The sequence below is a fragment of the Typopeltis vanoorti genome, chromosome 1 (assembly GCF_054136105.1).
Source record: "Typopeltis vanoorti isolate ZY-2024b chromosome 1, IOZ_Tvanoo_1.0, whole genome shotgun sequence".
NCBI lineage: Eukaryota > Metazoa > Arthropoda > Arachnida > Uropygi > Thelyphonidae > Typopeltis > Typopeltis vanoorti.
This window is the reverse complement of record NC_143549.1, coordinates 110,107,008-110,126,677: the sequence shown is the minus strand read 5'-3', so window position 1 is coordinate 110,126,677 and position 19,670 is coordinate 110,107,008. Positions and strand designations below refer to the sequence as shown.

General features: G+C 36.2%; 1 protein-coding gene across 1 annotated transcript in view; it reads right to left on the bottom strand.

Moving 5' to 3' along the window:
- Fancm (FA complementation group M) overlaps positions 1-19,670 on the bottom strand; it is a 389,753-nt gene that overhangs the window by 18,950 nt on the left and 351,133 nt on the right. The window contains exons 20-21 of the mRNA XM_090395633.1: positions 10,712-10,806; positions 6,361-6,455 (exon numbers count right to left, since the gene is read on the bottom strand). Coding sequence (XP_090251759.1) covers positions 6,361-6,455; positions 10,712-10,806 — 190 coding nt within the window. The remainder of the gene's footprint in view (positions 1-6,360; positions 6,456-10,711; positions 10,807-19,670) is intronic.

Here is a 19,670-nt window from a genome sequence, read left to right as displayed (position 1 = left end):
AAAGTCATAGCGATGAGAGTTCGTGTCTTTTTTGCCTTTTCATTCCAAGTTCAGGTTTTGGTGTTTTCTTTCCCCCTGTGGTTTTCTATGTGGTGGGCTAGCTTCGAGACAACGGAGTTGAGCAGGAGTCATTCAGCGGCGGTAACATGGTCAAGATAGTGGGCTTGTCCGAGTATAGTCATCCATGCGACAGGACAAACAGCGTACACTGAAACTTCGTATGGCTCCAGCCGTACCCTTCTGCCAGACAGATTCTTGAACATAAGGTAAAGAAGTGATCGATGATTGAGATCACGAAGAAGTCATGGCAAGGAACAACAGCTCGATGAATAGGGTGCTGACCTGAAAGAAACCTACAAGAAGACATGATGAGAAGTATTTCCTAATGAATTCGTCTGGTTGGTAACGTAAAGTTTTATTTCTTATTGTATTGTGTATTTCTTAGGCCAGAGTGAGCTACAGTGTAAAATTTCCAGTGGATCAGACTTGTTAAGACAGATTTTAGGACTTTAGTACCTATTTCTCTAACAAGGATCTTTGTAGTTATGGAAGTGTAGAGTTACAAGAATTGTCATTAGTTTAAGGTTAGTTTGAATTTGATGTGTTGTATGTGCATTAATTGAGGAAGAAGTAAGGCATTCATCTACATATTTGTATTAAGTAATCGGGTTTAGGACAGTTTAGATTTATTAATATCACCTAATGAGAGATACCTATTGTGAACTAGATCTTGTTTGTTAATTTGTGCATAATTAATTTTAGGGACCTTCATTTTGCTTAGTTTTGATTAACATGTATTGTATTTTAGAATGAATAAATTTCTTAACCCAAAATATGTGTATGAATTTTCTAGTCAATGCACCACCTGCTAAAAATATTGAACCTGTATAAGTAAAAATGCAGGAAACAGTTACAAATGCTGTTTAGAAATATTAGTAAGGGCTTGTTTAACGTTAATATTTATTGGAATTGTGATAATCTGTAGGTCAAATCCCTGACAAGAAGTTCTCTCTTGTTATAGGAATCAAGATGGCGCAGCTAAACAAATAAATTTTCTTGATTCCAAAAAGGACTTGACCCCAGAATTCATAGATCAGGGAGAATTCTCCTTGTTTGAAGACTTTGCACACGGTTTAAGATTGAAGGAGAGGCCACGAAAGAATACAATAAAGGCACAGCAGACAAGGGATATAGTTGAGGGTTAAACAAGACAATATTTAAGATTGAAAAAAATTGAAGAGGTAGTTAAATAAATAATATATAGACATTACATATAAAATAATAAAAAATTAATAGATCTAACAATAGTCCATGTTTGAAAATGTATTTGTAAGCTTTGTACGTGTTTTGGATGTATGGCAGTTTGATGACCATACATGTTGGGAAGTCAGTTTTGGTCATAACAACAATACAACAATTGGTTGTATTGTTGTTATGATGGGTTTTTGCCATTCTGTTTGTGTAATTTATTAGTTGTGTGGGATAGTTGCGATTTCTAAAAATCCGTGTTAAATTCTTTAATTCCGTGTTAAGATAATTATGGTTAGTGGAGAATTTGTAAGCATTTATGAACTGTGATAGGATGACTGATTTTTTTAACGGAATATGGGTGGTATGAACTGAAATGGGGTAGTTTCCGCTATGTGTGGGTTTGTGGTATATTTTTGTGGCTTTTTGTTGTTAGTTCTGATTAATGTCAGGTTTAAGAAATTGATGGATTTGTTCCGTTTCCATGGTAAATTTTAGTCTGTTACTGTAATTGTTGATGTGCCAGAAAATTTGAATATATATGTTGTTGAACTTAAAGAAGTCGGCTGATACTGTGAGTTTGATCAGGTTAATGATGTCATTAGGTGTTAATTTTGTGCGTGTATGCAGGGTGTGGTCCTCTGTGAGTAGCGTGTGTGTACAACGTCTAATGTTCTGGGGACATCAACGTTCGTGTATAATGAAGTTGCATCCAATGAGGCGAGGACATCATCTTGGGATGAAGTAATGTTATTTATTTTCTGGAATAGGTCGTCAGTATTTTTGATCATAGAGTTAGATGTTGTAAGTAATGGTTTGATGAGTTTGGCAACGAATTTTGATAAGGGTGCTCTGGTGGTGTTCTTGTGACGAAAACTCAATGTCCACCGACCCTACCTAATTTCCGAATGTTGGAAGCTCCACAACTTATAAATCAGGTCACGCCTCCGACCAATAAGCGACAACAAATGCCCTTTTTTTGGCAGATACAATATGCGGTCGTGACATAGCCCTACACTCATCCCGAAAAGTTCCGATGATGGTCACGTCACACGACTGAAACGGCTCACACCCCGTTAACGTTCTCCCCCGCCCCAGTTTTCCCATAAAACCCTTCTCCAAAAAAAGTGCCCTTAAGTTTAATAATAATATATATATATATATGTATTATTTTAGAAAAACCCAGGTTTTCAAAATTATTCTTCCCATCTTGTGTCAATCCCCCCTCCGCCCCCACGTTCCCCTTCCCCCTTTTTTTAACAGCCTAACAGCAGAAGTAGGGAGAATGTAGTCATCCTAGCATCTAAACAAGGTATGTACAAAATTTTCTTCCTCAATTATTCTGCTATATTTTCCTTTAAAATACACTTATAATGCCCTAAAAAATTTCTTGAGTAAAAAAGCCAATGTATTTAAAATAAAGGACACTCCTAAACAAAAACAGGCTATAATAGCCTGTAGTAGTAGTAGTAATAGTAAAGCCTATCTTATCTCTATCCTCATACAGTGTTCACCAAAATGATTATTGTATTTCCTTCCTCCCCTTCTCATCCGTCCCTTAGGATGGGTAGAGTCCCCTAACGAGAGGTTTATGATGAATTGATGCAGCTAGCGCGTTACTCCTCTGTTGCATCCCCAAAGGGCAAGTATTCATCACTCTAGATTCATGTGTGTTCACAAGGCCAGTTTGTCTGTCCTGAGGACCAAAAAAACCAAAGTTTCCGGGTGAAAAAAATCCTCTACCTCTGAATGGGACCTGCTAACTCACCTTTAGTCAAAAGAGACCAGATAAAGGTTCCTCACGTTTTGGAGAGGAATCAAACCCAGGTCTTTACGACCAAAGAGTTTCGTTATTATATAACAATGGGTTGTTATATTTAAAAACTGGTACAAATGATTTAGCAGGTGCCAAGTGTGATATGCAACAAGACATGAAAGAGTTGCTGGTGCATGCAAAAAAGAAGAGTAAAAAAGTAAAAGTTGTGAGTCTATTGCCATGGTATGATACAGGCAGTCAGCATGCAGATTGTGTAGGAGGAATGGTGTGGAGTTTGTGAATGTATGGAATGAGTTTAATAGCAGGAAGGATTATATAAGGTGGATGGCTTGCATTTGAATAGATTTAGGGTCAGAAATTTTGAGAAAGTGTTGCTCAGTGAGAGTTTAGAAGTGCAGAGTCAGGGAAACTAGAATGTTGGGGGGGGGGGGGGATACAGGTGTTAGTCGAGGTTCAGGCAATCTAGAGGTTATTAAGTGGGAGAATAATCGCATGACGCTAAATATAACACCCCAGTTTCTTAATTTTAGTGGGCTAAGCAAACTATGGTGTAAGGGATGGTGTGGGATGAAGGTGGTATTGCAGCTTATGTATACTAATGATGATATTCCAAAAAAGGGTGAGGAGTTTTTGGCATTGGTTAGCTCAACTTGGACAAAAGTCATAGGCATTATGAGACTTGGTTGACCAAGGATGATATGGTCATAGAAATAGAAGGCAAGGGACAAAGAGAACAGAAGGAACAGGATGGGGGGGGGGTTGCCAGTGATAGCAGAGGAATTAAAGCCAAAAAAGAGTACAAATATATTGGGAGATGGGGATTCAGAAGGCAGTTCATTTGAGACTAGCTGGCGTGAGATGGAGGCTGACAGGATGAAATATGCAACTGGTTGCTGCTATAATCCAGGGTAGGCATAAGGGAGAATGTAAATAAATGACATGCATTGGCAAATTAGCATCATGAGTGTGGATCAAGTAATTATTATGTAGGATTTTAACTATGGGAATATAGGTTGGGAAGAGGAATGGTCACAGGCAGGGAATGAAATGGAAATGGAATTTATACAGCTGGTGAGAGATAATTACCTGAGGCAGCATATAATAGAGGAGACATGAGGTTCAAGAGTGCTGGATCTGATCATAGCATCAGAGAATTTAACACTAACCAATTTGGCTGAGCTGCTTCCTCTTGGAGAAAGTGATTGCGTAGTCTTGACATGGGAGATCTAGACATACAGAATTTTCTGTAAAGAAGGGATATATGTGGAATTACAAAGTAGGTGATCATGGCAAGCTGAGGAGTCAGCTTTTAGCATTGTCATGGCATAAGAACTTGGAGGGACAAGATATTGTTGGTACATGGGAGGTGGTCAAGGAGTGTTTGAAGAAAGCAGTATCAGAATATATACCTACAGTCAGAAAGATAAATCAGGTAGGAGTTAGATGGATGAAAGGCATCAGTAATCAGGAGTTGTACACAAAGAAAGGGTTGTGGAGGGATTATAAAGAAAAAAGGTGATCAGCATTCCAAGGAGCAGTAAGATCAAAGGCAAGAAGAGTGACACGTATAGTAGTAAGGAAGGTGAAAACTATTGAATAAAAGAAATCACAGTTCTTTCACCATATGGCAAGTAAAAGGAGGACTGACTATTGAAGGATGACATCAAAAGTGCTAATGTGAGGAGATAACAGAACCAAACCAAATAGTTGAATTACTGATTGAGCATTTTGCAGGGATGCACCCATCTAGGTAGTGGCATTATAATACCTGATGTGACACTGACTGGTGAGAGAATAGAGGATGAAAAAATGGAGTTAAATTATTGCAGAACTTCAATGCAGAACACAGCCATGGGATTAGATGGCATATCGGCCTGTGTATTACAAGGATGTGCAAGGGAATTATCAGCTACTCTGACTAAACTGTTTAATTTAAGCCTCAGTACTGGGAAGGTGCCAATGGAGTGGAAAGAGAGCAAAATAGTTCCACTGCATAAAGGAGACTCCAAGATAGAAGTAGCAAATTATAGGCCAATCAACATCTCAGAATGATGGTTAAGGTAGTGGAGAAATTAGTGAGAAACAAAATTCACGACTGGCTGGATAGGAATATGATTCTTTATAAGAAGCAAATATGGTTTTGAAGGGTAGATCTTGCCTTAGTAATTTGCTCACTTTTTAAAATCATAAAGTGAAACGGAGTGAGTTGGAATAGGGAAATGGCTTCTCAGTGATATTGCCAGACTTTGCAAAGGTATTTGATATGATTCCACACTGGACTCTGCTGATTAAATTGGAGCAAATGGAGATGGATATGAATCTGGTGATTTGGATTAGAGGGTAGCTGATGGACATATATCAAAGAATGGTTTGTGGAGGAGTTGATCCAGGAGAAGGAAAGTGACCAGTGGTGTACCACAGGGCTCAGTACTTGGTCCTCTGTCGTTTAATTCATATATCAATGATACAGGAAATGATATAACAGGAAATACTCAGTTGTTTGTTGATCATGCAAAACTGGGAAGAGTCAAATGCACAGCTCCTTCAGGAAGACTTAAATAGATTAGCAGTATGGGGCAAAAGTAAATGGTTGCTAGTTTAATGTGGCCAAGTATAAGGTATTTGGGAAGAGGTCACAAGCTTATGAAAACTGATGAAGTCAGGGACCTGGGGAAGGGGGGGGGGTGTGATTGTGGACAAGGTAGCCCAAACAGCACATCAGATTATGTTGCTGTTGAAGACCATACTAACAAGTGGGATAGAGAAGTTATCGTTTCCCTATATAAGGCTTTAATATGGCCACATCTGGACTACTGCATGCAGGTCTGAAGGCCTTGATTCTGTAAGGTTAAAAAAAGTTGTGGAGAGGATTCAGTGGCAAGTCTATGGAACTTCCTATGAGAACAGATTGACAGTCTGTGATTTTCAAAAATGAGCTGATAGGCAAAAAAGAGGAGACATGATAGAAGCATATAAATTATCAAACGGGTTTTATAAGACTGAGATTGAAAATGTTTTTTTCAGTATACAGCAGGAAGGTAGAGAACAAGACATAACTTGTGGAAATTGTGTAGGAGTGTGGTTAGCAAGTGTGTTTGGATTAGATTTTTTGCTTGAAGGGCAGTGAATGGGTGGAATGGACTGCCAGAGTGGTTGCAAGGGCTTCATCAGTGAATGAGTTTAAGGAGAGGTATAATAGGTATTGTGTGAATAATAGATCAAGCATATAAAGTCACATAAAGCAATTTCTTGTCATATTTTAAAAATAACTGCAGAAAACCTACACAGCTAAATTCTATTTAAAAAAAAAATAAATAATAGATAACTATCCATACCTGTTAAGTAGATCCCTGATGGTGGGAAAATGATGTGTTAAATTTAGAGCACAGATGGTATTAACAAATGGAAGACTTAAATAAAACTGGAAAATCTGTGATTAAACGTAAATGTACAAATTTAAATTATATAAGTAAGGACACACACACACACTAAAATTCATTATACTCTAAAAATATTAAACAAACCCATACACCAGTTATACTATATCTGTATTCTGAAGGAAAAATGAAATACTACATTCTTAGAAAAATAGAACATAATAAATATAAGTCAGTAACTATCATAAGTATGATTACACATAATTATTAAAAAAGATGATTATAAATAATTGCAGACGCACACACACACACACTACCATGTTTAAGAACTTAATTTAATTAAAATTAAATTCAACATTCCAACCTTTATATCAAGGTCATCTTGCAGGAATATTCACACACACACAACAGATCACAAGTTACATTGGTTAAAAGCACCATATTCAGAAGTTTGAATGTCTACCGAATAAGAAAAATATGTACATTAAGAACCAGTTTGACTCTTCAAAAACTCTCCTTAATATTTCAGGTTATACTCTGCCTAATGATGAAATATCAGTATTATCAAATGGAATAGAATATGCTGCACCATTCAGATAATGGGTTTTATGTACAAAGGGAGAGGGAGTTCTGATAAACATCTAGAGCAAATTAAAGTAAATGATGTAACCACAAAAAAAGAGCATATGAGAATATAAGAACATAAGTTAACTTCATAACTCTGCTACTAGCATGTTCTTTTTTGTGGTTATATCAGCTGCTTTAATATCATTTTTGTTCTGGGTGTTTATTAGAACTTTTCAGACCCCCCCCCCTCCCCTAATATAATATAGATAAAGGCCTTTGTAATTGCTAATATAATTTAGTGAGTAAAATTAGATTTCAAGCATGTATGGGCAGCATCTATGTCTTTTAAGTAGTCCACTCTAAGACAATTCATAAATGCCGAGGAATGTATTATGAGGCATTGATCAGGCCTCATATGGATTATTGTGCACAGATTTGGTTGCCGGGTTTTCATGGTGACAAGGATATGTTAGAAAAGATCCAGAGAAGATTCACAAAAGTGAGAGGAGTTATGAAATATATAAAGCTCAGGTCAGAAAAATGACTACTGTGAAGAAAATTAAATCAGAGTATGAAATGAAATTGGTTATGCAGGCTAAAGGCAATCCAAAAGAATTTTATCGTTGTGCCTCAAGTAAAAGAAAGAATGAATGTGGAAGAATAACCTTACTGAATGCAGATGCTGCTCTAGTGTCAGAAACTAACAAGTGCTCACGTTTTGCTAAGATATAATAAACAGGTGTATGTAACATGCTGCACAGTATACATTGGATGAAGAGGTAGAGGTGCATGAAAATGAGCTTGAAGAGCTGTTGCATAACCTGGATAAGAATTCTGAAATAGGGTCAGATGGAATATCAGCATGTATGCTGAAGGCACATACAGCTGAATTGGCTAAGCCTTTGACATATTTGTACAACTTGAGTCTCAGCTCAGGAAAGATATCACAGGAATGGAAAGAATATATGATGTTCTATTGTACATAGGTGATGCAAAAACTAGTGTGTCTAACTCTGTCAGTCAGTATCTCTGGTATGGTGTTGAAGATTTTAGAGAAGTTGCTAAGAACTTGCACACAGAAATGGATACACAGACAAGCTATACTCTGCAAGGAACATCATGGGTTTACTACAGGGAGGTCATGTTTTGGCAATTTACTCATATTTTATAACAATGTTATGGCTGAGTTGGATAAAGAGAATGGATACTCTATGATACTGCTGGATTTTGCTAAAGCATCTGATAGGATATCACATTAAAAGCTGTTGCATAAACTGGAGAATATGGGTTTGGAATATAAATTCTTAACTTGGGTGAGTGGATGGTTTACAGACAGGTATCAGAAAGTGATATATGGTGGGTGTGAATCTGACAGATTTAAGGTGCCCAGTAGAGTATCCTGGAGTTCAGTCCTGGGACCATTGTTGATATGACAATATTAAATGATATTTGGAAGGATTTCAAGGGTGGTATTTAATTGTTTGCTGCTGATGATGCAAAGATAGTCAGGAATGCTACTGATATCCAGCACTTACAGAATGATTTGAATATGCTGGAAATTTGAGCAAATGAATATGGCTATAATTTCAATGTTAATGAGCGTAAAGTTATGCACTTTGGTGTGATGAGATTTTCAACAGTATATTATATTAGCAGGGTTATACTACAAGAAACTGATGAGGTTAGGGATGTTGGTGTCATGGTAGATAGGAATTTGAAGTTCAAAAGTTATATAGCAAAAATTGCAAATATAACTCAAAGGATAATTTTGATGTTAAAGTGAACCTTGACATGTAAGGTAAAGAAGTCATATTTTCTCTTTACAAGGTTTTGATAAAATTGCTTGGACTATTGAGTGCAGATTTGGTGTGCTGGGTTCCAAGGGAATAAAGAAGCTATGGAAAAGGTTGCAAAGAAGAGTTACAAAGATTATATCAGATTATGGAATTTAGATAAAAAAGGACACACTGCATGTATGTGGACTACAGATTCTGGTTAACAGGAGAAAGAGGGGTTATATGATAGAGGCCTCTAAACTCCTGAATGGTGTTATAAGATATTGTTTGATGAAATTTTTCATTATGTGGAAGGTGAGGAGAGAACACAGGGGCATCTGGAAGTTAAGTTTGTTCACAGTTAAGAAAGTGGTAACATCTACATTTTTCTCTCACAGAGCATCAAGTGAATAGAACAGTTTGACTGTTCAAGTAGTGAGTGCAACTAGTGTGAATGAATTTAAGGGAAGGTATGATAGCTGGTTTGGGTGATGTAATGCCTCCCTTGAAGAGTACTTGATTCTTTGGAAGTCTCAGATGATGATGATTATATCATCTATGCTTAGTATCTACATAAGTTTCACAACACCAGTTTCTATATTTTTTTTTAATTTAAAAATTATTGCTTGCTAGCAATTGTTTTGTTAAGAAAGGAAAATGCACAATAAATAGCTTTTCTTATTAACTCGCTCAAACCCCAATTACAATTTCTGTTTTCTATTTTGGAAACTTATTTTTCTATGTCCATCTGAATCAACAAAGCTTCCTTTTTTTTTTTTTTTTTTAATATTATTATTATTTCACACCTCCAGGGAGTCCAAAGACTCATCAAGGGAGAACTCATCTACAACTCTGTCTCCATCACTCAATCCACCAACTGCCCTCAACTACACCAATGCCATATACCACCGACCACCACCACTAGTATATTCATAGACAATCACAAACATCCATGCCCACGGCAGGATTCAAATCCCCAGCCTTTTGGCTGGAGAGTGGATACGCTAACCACTCAGCAAGCCAGGCTAGCCATATATCACATCCTTGTGTAAAAGGTTGCAGAACCTATAGCATACATCAGTGCTGAGCATAGGTAGGCAAAAGGATAAAAAGAAAGGAAGAATATATTGTTTGAATGACTTGTTTCCTTCTGTCTTGTTGAACAACTACAGACAGAGTGAGGGAAGATATTCTAAAGCACATAGATACACGGAATTTAAGAGGAGTTGGGCTGGTAAATTTGAAGCTGTAGAATATATGAAATGATAGTGGTCAGTTAAGCAGAATACTGTCCATGGAAATATGAGAATTGTCGTCATTTAATCAGACTGGCTCTTCTGGATAGAATCAAGCTTTCTTAAGGAAGTTCCGGGTGTATCACTCCAAATATGTGAGCAGTATTCTGAGGTTCGGTGGATTGGGGATTTATACACTGTTAGCAGTTGTACAAGTGACAAGAAGAGTTTGAGAGGAAAAGTACACCTGATTTTTTGGAGACTGAAGAAGTGCATTTGTGCCAGGAGGAGGGGGGGGGGTGCAAGTTTGCTGAAGGAGAGAATTCATTCATTCAAGCTAATAAAATGCATATGAGCTGGCCATTGCTATTTAAAGGCTGTTCTGCTTGCTACTTATTCCACACATTTGTTAAATATTGTATTTCCTAACAAAGCTATCCCAAGAGGTTACTGGTGTCACTCAGATAAATAAAGTTAGGCAATTTATAAATTTATTATCATCATCTAAATATGTCATGAGTTAGTAATGTTAGTAATAAATAGTGTTTCATCTAAATTTCAATGATAATTAGTTATTTTTGTTCCATTTTTTCATTAAAAAAGGTGCGTAGAGGAATCTATTTTTTTTTTTGTCCAAAACTCACAGATATTACTGCACAACTCATTCTGAAAAACATCAGACAAAAGTCTACATGGTACAATGTATAAACTGATGTATAAACAGATACTAACCTGTTCAGTATGTGGAGACATATGATCAAGAAGAGAAATGCATATATTCTGTTGATCATGGAGTGCAAGTTCAGCAAGTAAAGTAGCTGTTTCTTCTGCAATAAAAAAAAAAAAATTTTTTTTCTTGCCATTATACATTTATAAGACTAGGTATCATTACTTCAATTTCAATAACTGATTTAAATAACTGAATTCAGTGAAATTAAATAACTACAACAGAATTCCCATTACAGCAATCCCTCGATTAATACGACCCCCCGATTAGTGCATAATTTTTTTTCGATACCCAAATTCGATTAGTGTGCTTATATACATCTTAAAAATAAATGTTAAAGATTTTAAAAATTTTCGATTTATACATTTTTTATGGCTAACCATTTTAAAAAATCGCTCACAGGATGAAATAATTTAGTTACCAATTTGAAACATTTTACAAAGTTATTTTTTAATGGCATACTACACTATTTCCATGTACACTATGTTCCAAATTTTATGGCCAAAATTTATGTCATCTGCTTTACATAGCATTTATAGATATGCTGATCATATCTTGTGCAATTGTTTTCCTTACTTTTTTATTTTAAATTATTTTCCTAATGTCTAAGAAGAAGGGTTCAAGAGGAAAAGTACACCTAATTTTTTGGAGGCTGAAGAAGCTATCACTGAAGTGCATTTGTGCCAGGAGGGGGGGGGGGGGATGCAAGTTTGCTGAAGGAGAGAATTCATTTATTCAAGCTAATAAAATGCACATGAACTGGCCATTGCTATTTAAAGGCTGCTCTGCTTGTTACTTATTCCACGCATTTGTTAAATATTGTACTTCCTAACAAAGCTATCCCTAGAGGTTACTGGTGTCACACAGATAAAGAAAGTTAATTAATTTATAAATTTATCATCATCATCTAAATATACCATGAGTGTTAGTAATAAATAGTGTTTCATCTAAACTTCACTGATAATTAGTTATTTATGTTCCATTTTTTCATTAAAAAAGGTGTGTAGAGGATGTAGAGCTAGATACTCGGATTGGCTCAGCAAGTGCAATATTGCAGGAGCTTGGCCATTCAGTAGCATTGAAACGGGAGTTAAGCCAGAAGGCAAAGCTGGTTGTCTTCAATACAGTCTATGTCCCCCATCCTCACCTATGGTCATGAGAGTTGTGTAATGACTGAAAGAATGCAGACACGAATCCAAGCGGCTAAAATGAGGTTTCTTCAAGGGGTAACGTGGCTGACAAGACTAGACAGAGTCAGAAGCTCTGCAAATTGGGAAACCCTCAATACTCAGCCATTGCTTCTCCTGCTGAGAGATCACAGTTACATTGGTATGGGCACCTGGTCAAAATGCCACAAGCAAGGCTCCTCCAGCAGGCACACTTTGCCAAGCCAGAGGGTGGGAGGGCACGTGGAAGGCCAAAGACTCACTGGATAGATTATATCCAAAACTTTGGGTGGACACATTTGGAAGTCCCACAAGAACACCTGAGCTTGGTGGCAGAGGGTCGTGACCTTTGGAAGTTCCTCTTGCAGCTGCTTCCCTCACAACCCAATTAGGAAAGGTGGGCCTTGAAGATGTATGTATTTTCCTAACCTTTAATCATGAGTAAAAGAATTAGTGAGCAAAAAATAGAAGTGTGAAAATGATTCAAAAAGTAATCTGAAATAATAAAGAAAAATGAACAAGGCGAGTCCAGAGCAAAGATAGGACAAGAACACAAAAATGGGCGAATCAACTGCTGAATAAAGGCTGCTTCAAGTTCATCCTGCATGCACTCGAAATCAAAGTATTATAATGATTGAATTAGAGAGACTTCTTTTTACATGGATCGAAGATTGCAACCAAAAATGGATCCCGCTAAACACTGGCCTTATTAAATCAAAAGCATTGTCTCTTTGTAACCTGGAAAGAAAGGGCTATTAATGATGGAAAAGAAGAAGAATTCCATGTTAGTGCTGGGTGATTTGAGCATTTCAAAAAGAGAAATAGCCTACATAATGTTCTAATCACAGGCGAAGCTGCAATTGCAGATAAGGAAATATCCAGAGATTTTGAAGAAAATTATGTAAGAAGAGGACTATTGTGATCAACAAATATTTAATGTCGATGAAACTGGCCTTTTTTTTGGAAGCGAATGCCTTCTAAGACTTTTCTAACCAAACAGAGAAATATCAGCCTGGTTATAAAGTTGCAAAGTCGAATGAAATTACTGCTAGCTGTTTGGAAGCACATTCTTCCACAATGCGCAAATGATATTAGATGCTTTTCAAACGAATCTAAGTTAAATCTCATTCTGAGAAGTTGCAATTCCGACCTGCTAAATTTAGATGCACAGTGGGAAGATCCTGAAGAATATGAAGAAAATCACTGACAAGCCCAAAGAGGGTTCACAGAAACAATTTAAAAATAGTTTTCGTACAATCAGAGTTTTTAAGCAGCAGTGCTTAGAGACTGACCCTGGTGAAGAGAGAACCATTAAAATTTGCAGAAGAGACATTAGGGCCATACTGTCAGTTGTATGAAAAAAAGAAACAGAATGCCTGCCGAACTATGTTAGCTCAATTCTCTGTTAAAAAGCAGAATAATAAATTTATATTCTGAATATGTTTTATTGTCTTTCAGCTTCATGGTTTTCCTTTAACTAGGCACTGAGACATACCCTAATTCTTTTATAAAAAAACATAAGGGTCAAAAAAGAAATCTGAGGAATAAATTATTAATTTTCCAATAGGTTACTATATTCGATTAGTGCGTTTTCGATTAATACACCTGTTTTAAAGAATGCATTAATTGAGGGATTGCTGTATATGTTACACTTTCTAGGAATGCGTTATGAAATATTCTATCCTGTTATTATGCATGCACAAACAAACACTTCTGCAGTTAGGATTTGTTAAAAAAAACTTGAAGTACAGAAAGATTTAGGCAACCAGAAATAAAAAAAAAAAAAATGAACTGGTGATATATGATGATTCCATGATATTGGGATAATGAATGAATGACCAATGAAATCATATTTTCAAGTAACAAAGATTTAATGTAACCAAGGCTATACGTAAATAAGTAGAACTAGTATATGATGAGACTGTGTTGTCAAAACAAATGATTTAAAAAGAAATTATTATTACTATCAAGAGAGACCTCCAAGAAGTCACGGGGGACTCATTGAGGGATGCCACATATCATATGCACCAGCTGGCATACCTTTTCTTGAATTCATTCTATCTGCACTCAACTCCAAGGGAAATCCTTTCCAATCATGCATCATTCTATGAGAGAGAAAATTCTAGCTTTCACCTTTCTTGACTGCATTCATTCTCAACTTTCATGGATCCCACTTCTCTTCCCCCCCCCCCCCCCCCCACACACACATAAGTCAAAATCTTCCATATACTGGTATCTTGTATGAGCCTTTCTCAATTACATCACCTCCTCTTTCTCCTGTTTGGTCCTGTCTGCAGTCTGCAGATTTTCAGTCTGTCTTCATAATCAGTATTCCATAATCCTGATATCATTTTTGACACTCTTTGCACTCCATTCTCTCCCCCCCCCCCACTATATCAGCATCACAATGGAAAACCAACAGACAACACACACACACACACACACACACACACACACATGCAATAGTACAAGTGAGGTCATATCCAAACTTTGTAAAAAGGGAAAACGACTTATCCTAATATGAAAAGGTTTGTTTCAACATTGCACTTATCCTCTGAGTTATATTGCAGTCTTTGCTATATGGCTCTTGCCCTTCAACTTGCTATGTGCTAAAACTTGACGATCCACAGATTGATCACATTCTTTAAGCAAAATTCCGTCAATATAATAAGATACTGGATATCTCATTATACTAAAGTGTATAACTCTAAATTTACTACGATTAAAATGATAGCTATTTTCATGTCTACAATTCCAGCCTATTCAAAGTATGCAAGTCCTGCACGTCAGTCATATTCCTGATTACTTAGTCTATCTTTGCCTCATTAGCAAAGTACGAGCGAAGATATCAAAGAGTTCTTGATTGAAACAAAAAAGGAAGATTAAAAGAATCAAGACTGAGTGTGCTGCCATGGCATGACAGGAGTGAGATGAGGTAAGGGAGCTGTGACTGCAAATGACTTAGTAATTAGATTGCGTAGGAGAAATAGTGTACTCTATATATTGATGTATAGTCATTTTGATGATAATGAATTTGCTTTTGCAGGATGGATTACACTTCAATGGGTTTGCTGTAAGGTGCTCTAATAAAGCTGTTGTTCAGTGAAAGAGTATATATCAATAGTCAGGGAAACTAGATGTGTTTGGGTGGATGCATGCATTAAGTTAAAAGGTTGAAACGGTGAGTGTAATGACACAAAGAGTAAGAAAGTATATAGGGATGACCCCCAGGAAAGTAAGGACTATTTCCGTCAAGAAAGAAAAACAAAATATGGACATACAATAGATTTTTTAAGTTACTCTCACCTACAAATTGTTGCAAACATAGAGTACATTATTAGTACCATAGGTGGGGTAAGAATTTTTTTTCCTGTTTTTATTAATTTTATATTATTTTGTATTTTTAAAATTTTTTACATAATCCAGAAATGCACTGTTCTAGAGACCAAACAAGAAACTTTTTTTAAGCCACTTCAGACCTCCAATAAGTGGAGCAATGGTTTTACACTAACAATGAAATGTTAGTGTAAAACATTTTAAATAAAATAAAAGCATTTAGATATAGTAGCACCAAAAAGTACTGGCATCAATGAGATCTGGAGAGGAGGAGGAGGATGTTGTCATTGGAATAGTATATGTGACAGATTTCATGTATTCAGGGAGGGCAAACAAGAAAGAAAGAACGGGCTTCAACCAGAGTAGAAATCTCCAATGGTAGTGGAAGAATAAGTAATATGGGCAATGGGTTTAAGGATGTTTGGGGGGGGATGAGATAGAGTTTGACAGGACATAATACACAATTGGGTGCTACTACTGATCAGGATCCTCTTAAGAGGACTGTGAACTTCACAGAGAGAGAGAGAGAGATACATCGTATTTGCCAAGGAAAACATTACAGATACAACAGACAATGTCTTCTGCCTAAGGTCTTAACCTGTTGCAACAATATTTGTTTGCAATTCATTTTTCTGATTTTATGTCTTCCGACAGTCTTTTAGTAATTATTCATGTTTGCTCATTTATTAATTTACTAGTTTGTAAGGTGAACTTTCTGTATATCTCTTTATTTTGATCCTATCAAATTTTGCTTTTCCCACAATATTTCTAAGTTTTCACTTCTGTAGTTGTGTTTAAGAGTTTAATCTCAAATATTTCAGCTCTTGTTTCAGATACAATAACTTTTATACAAAGTATAAAAGTATTATATTTTTATAATACATAAACAATATTTAAATTTTTATTTTTCCATATTGAAATCTTGTGTGCCTTCAAGCGACTCCTCTCTCACTTCATTTTCTGTTATACATGTAATGGAATAATATAGCATGTAATGGAATATACTAGGGATTCAAGAGTGCTTGATCTAGTAATTGCATCTGAGAATTTGTCTATAGTGACTACGACCATGTTGTCACTAATTGGTGAGAGTGATCATATGGTCCTGGAAGGTGGCTAAATGTGTGGAATTTTCAGTTAAGAGGGGTATATGTGGAATTACAGGTAAAACTTGTTAATGAGAAGCTTAGGACATTGCTTGGATCAGTGCAATGGCATATAAAACTGCAAGGGCTGGATGTTGATAGTGCATGGAAAGTAATAAAGGAGCGTTTGAGGAAGGTAATGGCAGACTGTGTACCTAGAGTCAGGAGAGTAAATCAAGTGGAAGTTAAATGGATGAATATCATCATCAAGCTGCAGCTGAAAAAAAAAAGAAACAATTGTGGAGGGAATTTAAAGAGACCTGCAGGCACATGAACAGTGCAAGGAACAGGCCAGAAAAGTAACTAGTATGGTAAGAAAGGCAAAGCAGATTATGAAAAGAAGTTAGCAAAGGAAGGCTAAAGAGAACCAAACAGTTCTTTCAATATGCTGCAAGTAAAAGAAAGAATGTATATAGCAGAATAATTTTAAGGAATGCCTATGGCAGGGAGCTAACTGAATCAGTTGAAATAGTAGAATTACTAAGTGAACACTTTGCAAGAACATATCATCCAGGTGGTGACACTGCAGTAACAAGAGAGGCAAAGGGTTATATGTGAACTGAGGTAAATGAAATGGAGGTGCATAGCCTATTACAAAACCTTAATGCATATACTATACAAGTTCAAGTTTTACATGAAGCTGCTAGGGAATTTCAGTGGCCTTGACCACATTGTTTAAGTCTCAGCTCTGGGTTAGTCCCAAGCAGTGGCGCACCCAGGGGGGGGGCAAGGGGCCCGGGCATCCCCAAAGAAAAGGAAAAAACACTAGAAAAATTTCCAAAATTCTTTTCCTAATTAAAATTCATTTTTTTTATTTATGTTGTGTGCTACTTATGAATTAGCGATGCTCAGTTATAGGTCGTATGCGATGTGTAGTGTGTATTCGCAAAACATCTACTCAACTCGGCCCCCCGCCAAAGGTTAAATCCTGAGCGCTCGGCCCCCTCCAAGATTAAATCCTGAGTGCGGCACTGGTCCCAAGGGGAGGGAGGGAAATAGTTCTGCCGCATAAAGGAGGCTCTAAGACTGATGTAGCAAGTTATCGACCAATCAACATATCAGGAGTTGTTGTCTAAGTATTGGAGAGGTTGGTCAAGAGCAAAATACAGGAATGAATAGATATAAATTGGATACTGTATGGGGGCAGTATGGTTTTGTGAAGGGTAGGTCATGTCTTAGTAACTTGCTCATGTTTTATAATACAGTGAGAGCTGAGTTGGATAATGGTAATGAGTTTTACAGTGATACTGCTGGACTTTGCAAAGGCCTTAGACAGGATACCACATGAAATTCTAATCAGTAAACTGCAGCACATGGGATTGCATATAGAGTTATGAGATGGATAGAAGTGTGGTTGATGGAGAGAAAGATATTAGAGAGTAATTTATTCAGGAATAGAGTCCAAAAGAAGGTCTGTGACTAGTGGCGTGCTACAGGGTCCTGTTCTTGGACTTAAAATCAATGAAGAGGGGACAACTAAAGGTGAAGATTTATTTGAAATGGTCAATTCAGCATTAAAGGATTTCGATTTACCGTATGAAAAACGAGTGGTCTTGCTACAGATGATGCTCAATCCATGGTAGGTCATGAAAAAGGGCTAGTGGCTCTGATTAGGAATGAATTTAAGAAACGTCAATTGAACCCAAATACTTTAATTGTGTGCCATTGCTTTATTCATATGGAAAATCTATGTGCAAAGTCACTCAAGATGAACAGCGTCATGAATGTAGTAACAAAGGCCATTAATTTGATAAAAAGTAAAGGGCTGAACAACAGGGAATTCAAAGAATTTTTTCCAAGATCTTCAAGCTGAATATGGGGATTTATTGTACCATTGTGAAGTTAGGTGGGACTACTGATCAAGTACAGCTCAAATGCTCAAGCGATTTTATGAACTTAAAAACGAAGTGAAAATTTTCTTGGACATTAAAGGTGTCCCCATTAAAGAATTGGAGGATGAAAAGTTTCAAAGTGATTTAGCATTTTTAGTAGATGATAACTAGTCATTTGAATAATCTGAATTTGAAATTACAAGGCCCAATCAGCTAATGACCTCTTTACCCATTCATCAAGGTCTCATCGAGGGCAGCTAATATTTCTAAGCTTTCACAAAAAAAAGCAGTTTCAGTCTTCTCACTAAAAAGTTTAAGATTAAAGGTAAGCTTCATTAACATTGATGAAATATTTATTATGCTATTATTGCTTTAATAAAGTTCTCAGTTAAAATAAAATAAATAGCATTTTTAAATAAATTAAATATAGTCTTTGCTTGATTGTTATATGTCTACACAATTGTAATTAAAAGATACCGTATCAGATGAGAATGTTGCACATTTACTTATTGAGATATATGTTGCACACTACATACACTATATATAAGAGTTAAAATTTGCTAGTCGCCTGCGGAAGTTTTTAAATCAGCAATTTTCGCCCTTGATACTAAAAAGGTTCCCCACCCCTGGTCTAAGGACTCCTTGGAGTTGCCCATAATGATGATGATAACAATAATACTACCTTCTGAGTTAATATGAATTCCTAAGTATTTAAAATTCATCACTTGTTCTATTATTTTCTGTTAATTTTTAATTTACACTAATCAATGTAAATTAAAAATTTATATTGATTTGGTGCATACTAATCAAAGTGTTTTGGCTTTTTTCTGTCATTTCCATGTTATATTTTTGGCAAATCTGTTGGAAACTAAATACTTTATTTGTAAATTATCTGGTGTCTACTATGTCATCTAGTATGTAGTATGTCTTCGGCCATACAAGATTTACTATATTATTACAAATTTTTAGTTCACTTAACTGCTTGTATTTTATTCTATTATCATTTCATCCATTAAAATATTGAACAGTAGCAGACATAAAAAAGAACCCTGTCTAATTGCTTTCTTCATTTCTCTTTGTTTTGTTATTGTAGTACATAATTATACTTTATTATCTGTTACCTTTTTCAATATCTTTGATAAGCTTTACTCTCTGTGTTTTCATTTTTCTTTTCCCTATTATATTTAAAATATCTTGTAGAAAGTTTTTCCACTTGGTTATACTATAAATTAAAAATACCAAGAAATTATATACTTGGTTTAATCCTTTATCCCAGTGTAAGCAAATGAAGTTTGCGCCTGAAGTATTTTCAGGACTGGGGCAATGCGTGGTAAAGGTGGTATGACTTCACATCACTTGCCATACTTCAGGTACCAACTTTGTTTGCTTCCATCTCAGTATGGTATCACTGATTATTGACCAGGGATGGCCCAATTTGTCAAATAGATAAGCCTGCCAAATAGCATCCTATCACAATGCCTATTT